Raw genomic sequence first — 1,503 nt, forward strand, 5'->3', positions numbered from 1 at the left:
AAATATGCACTGCACTTGAAACAGAGCACAAGTGAACAGACAAAATTCATGACAGTCATTCGCAATTGTTGTTGTACTTTCTACTCGTTTTGAAAAGTGGAGTTTTAACTATAGAAGATTGATAAAATATGAGGGGGGACAATTGATATGATTCCCCTCCCCCCAACTTTGTAAAATCGGGGGACGTGTCACCCACTGTTAAATGCCATTGATTTGATGTGTTTTTGTGGGCTCTGTTAAGCATATTCATATTTTTTTATTAAAACGTTGCCAAATATGTTATTTCCTTATGTTTTTTTAGAGAGGAAAAGGGTATTAAAGCATATTCGATCCCTATTGGCGGATCCAATGTTGTTGGTCTCCATGGTTACTTGTGTGGCTGGCAAGAACTCTTAGAACAGGTAAGTTGATTGGCAAACCTACCTGCAAACTAATATATTAAAACATGTGATTTTTCATCCAGCACAAATCTTAATAGATCTATTATAAAGTACATATATATAAACAGTGTTTAATTTTGAGTAGTTTTGTAGCTTGTTGGTTGATATGCTTGCCTGGTAATCCAGGGGTCCTGGGCTCTAATCATGCATGGATTAATTTAATGATTAAAACATTCCAGTCCCGAAGAGTTTAAATAGCGCCTATATGCATACATAGGACATTAAAGTGCAACATTGCACCTCACGATCAGTAGTCCAATACCTTACACGATGCATCACTTGCTCCTTACAAGCATGCTTATGATGTTATTGATTGATTGATTGTTTTAATTGATTTTGTTCATTAATGATGTATTAATGTAATAATAGATTTAATTAATAAATTTAATTTGATTTATTGCTCAATTGGTTGTTTGATGATGTGGATATATTTTTTTATCATTTTGATTGATTGATTGATTGATTGTTAAATTGATTCATTGATTGATTGATTGTTTTAGTGAGTGATTGCTTAAGCCTTGTCCAGGCAATCTATGTATGGATAGATTTATTGATTAATAGAGATTAATTTATTTATTTATTATTTTAGGGAGTGACTGACAGGTTTGATGATGTCATACTAACTGTAGGCAGTGGTGGAACAGCAGCTGGTGTTGCTATTGGGAACTTCCTTACTGGATCCCATCTCAGGTATTTATTAAATTGATCTTTTTATTTGGTAAAAAACCTGCAGGGCATCAGCTATTAAAACATAATGACTTACTACACACACACATGTATGGGGTGAACTTAAGTGTACTAGGGTCAAAGTTTGATACTTAATCATGACAGGGCTTAAGTCAGACGCTCTTAGTACGTTGTCCTTTAAATGCAGCTGATGTCTTTATTATTCCGCTAAAGGGAAACTCTTTTCTTACCATCACATTATACAGTAGATAAAATATATATAAAAATATGCATGAAACGGTCATCATAGAACATATACAAAATGTTTTAGAGGCAATGTAGTACAAGACACCTTTGCTTTTATTTTCAGGGTGCATGCCTTTGCTGTGTGTGACAC

The 1,503-nt window shown here is 33.9% G+C and overlaps 1 protein-coding gene across 1 annotated transcript in view; it reads left to right on the top strand.

Annotated features, from left to right (window-relative positions):
- The window catches only part of LOC117124200 (bifunctional D-cysteine desulfhydrase/1-aminocyclopropane-1-carboxylate deaminase, mitochondrial-like), a 10,032-nt gene that overhangs the window by 3,679 nt on the left and 4,850 nt on the right, over positions 1-1,503 (top strand). The window contains exons 5-7 of the mRNA XM_033270349.1: positions 302-401; positions 1,030-1,130; positions 1,477-1,498. Coding sequence (XP_033126240.1) covers positions 302-401; positions 1,030-1,130; positions 1,477-1,498 — 223 coding nt within the window. The remainder of the gene's footprint in view (positions 1-301; positions 402-1,029; positions 1,131-1,476; positions 1,499-1,503) is intronic.

This window comes from Anneissia japonica, unplaced genomic scaffold, assembly GCF_011630105.1.
Source record: "Anneissia japonica isolate Jap-2015-1 unplaced genomic scaffold, ASM1163010v1 scaffold1072_len94636_cov127, whole genome shotgun sequence".
NCBI lineage: Eukaryota > Metazoa > Echinodermata > Crinoidea > Comatulida > Comatulidae > Anneissia > Anneissia japonica.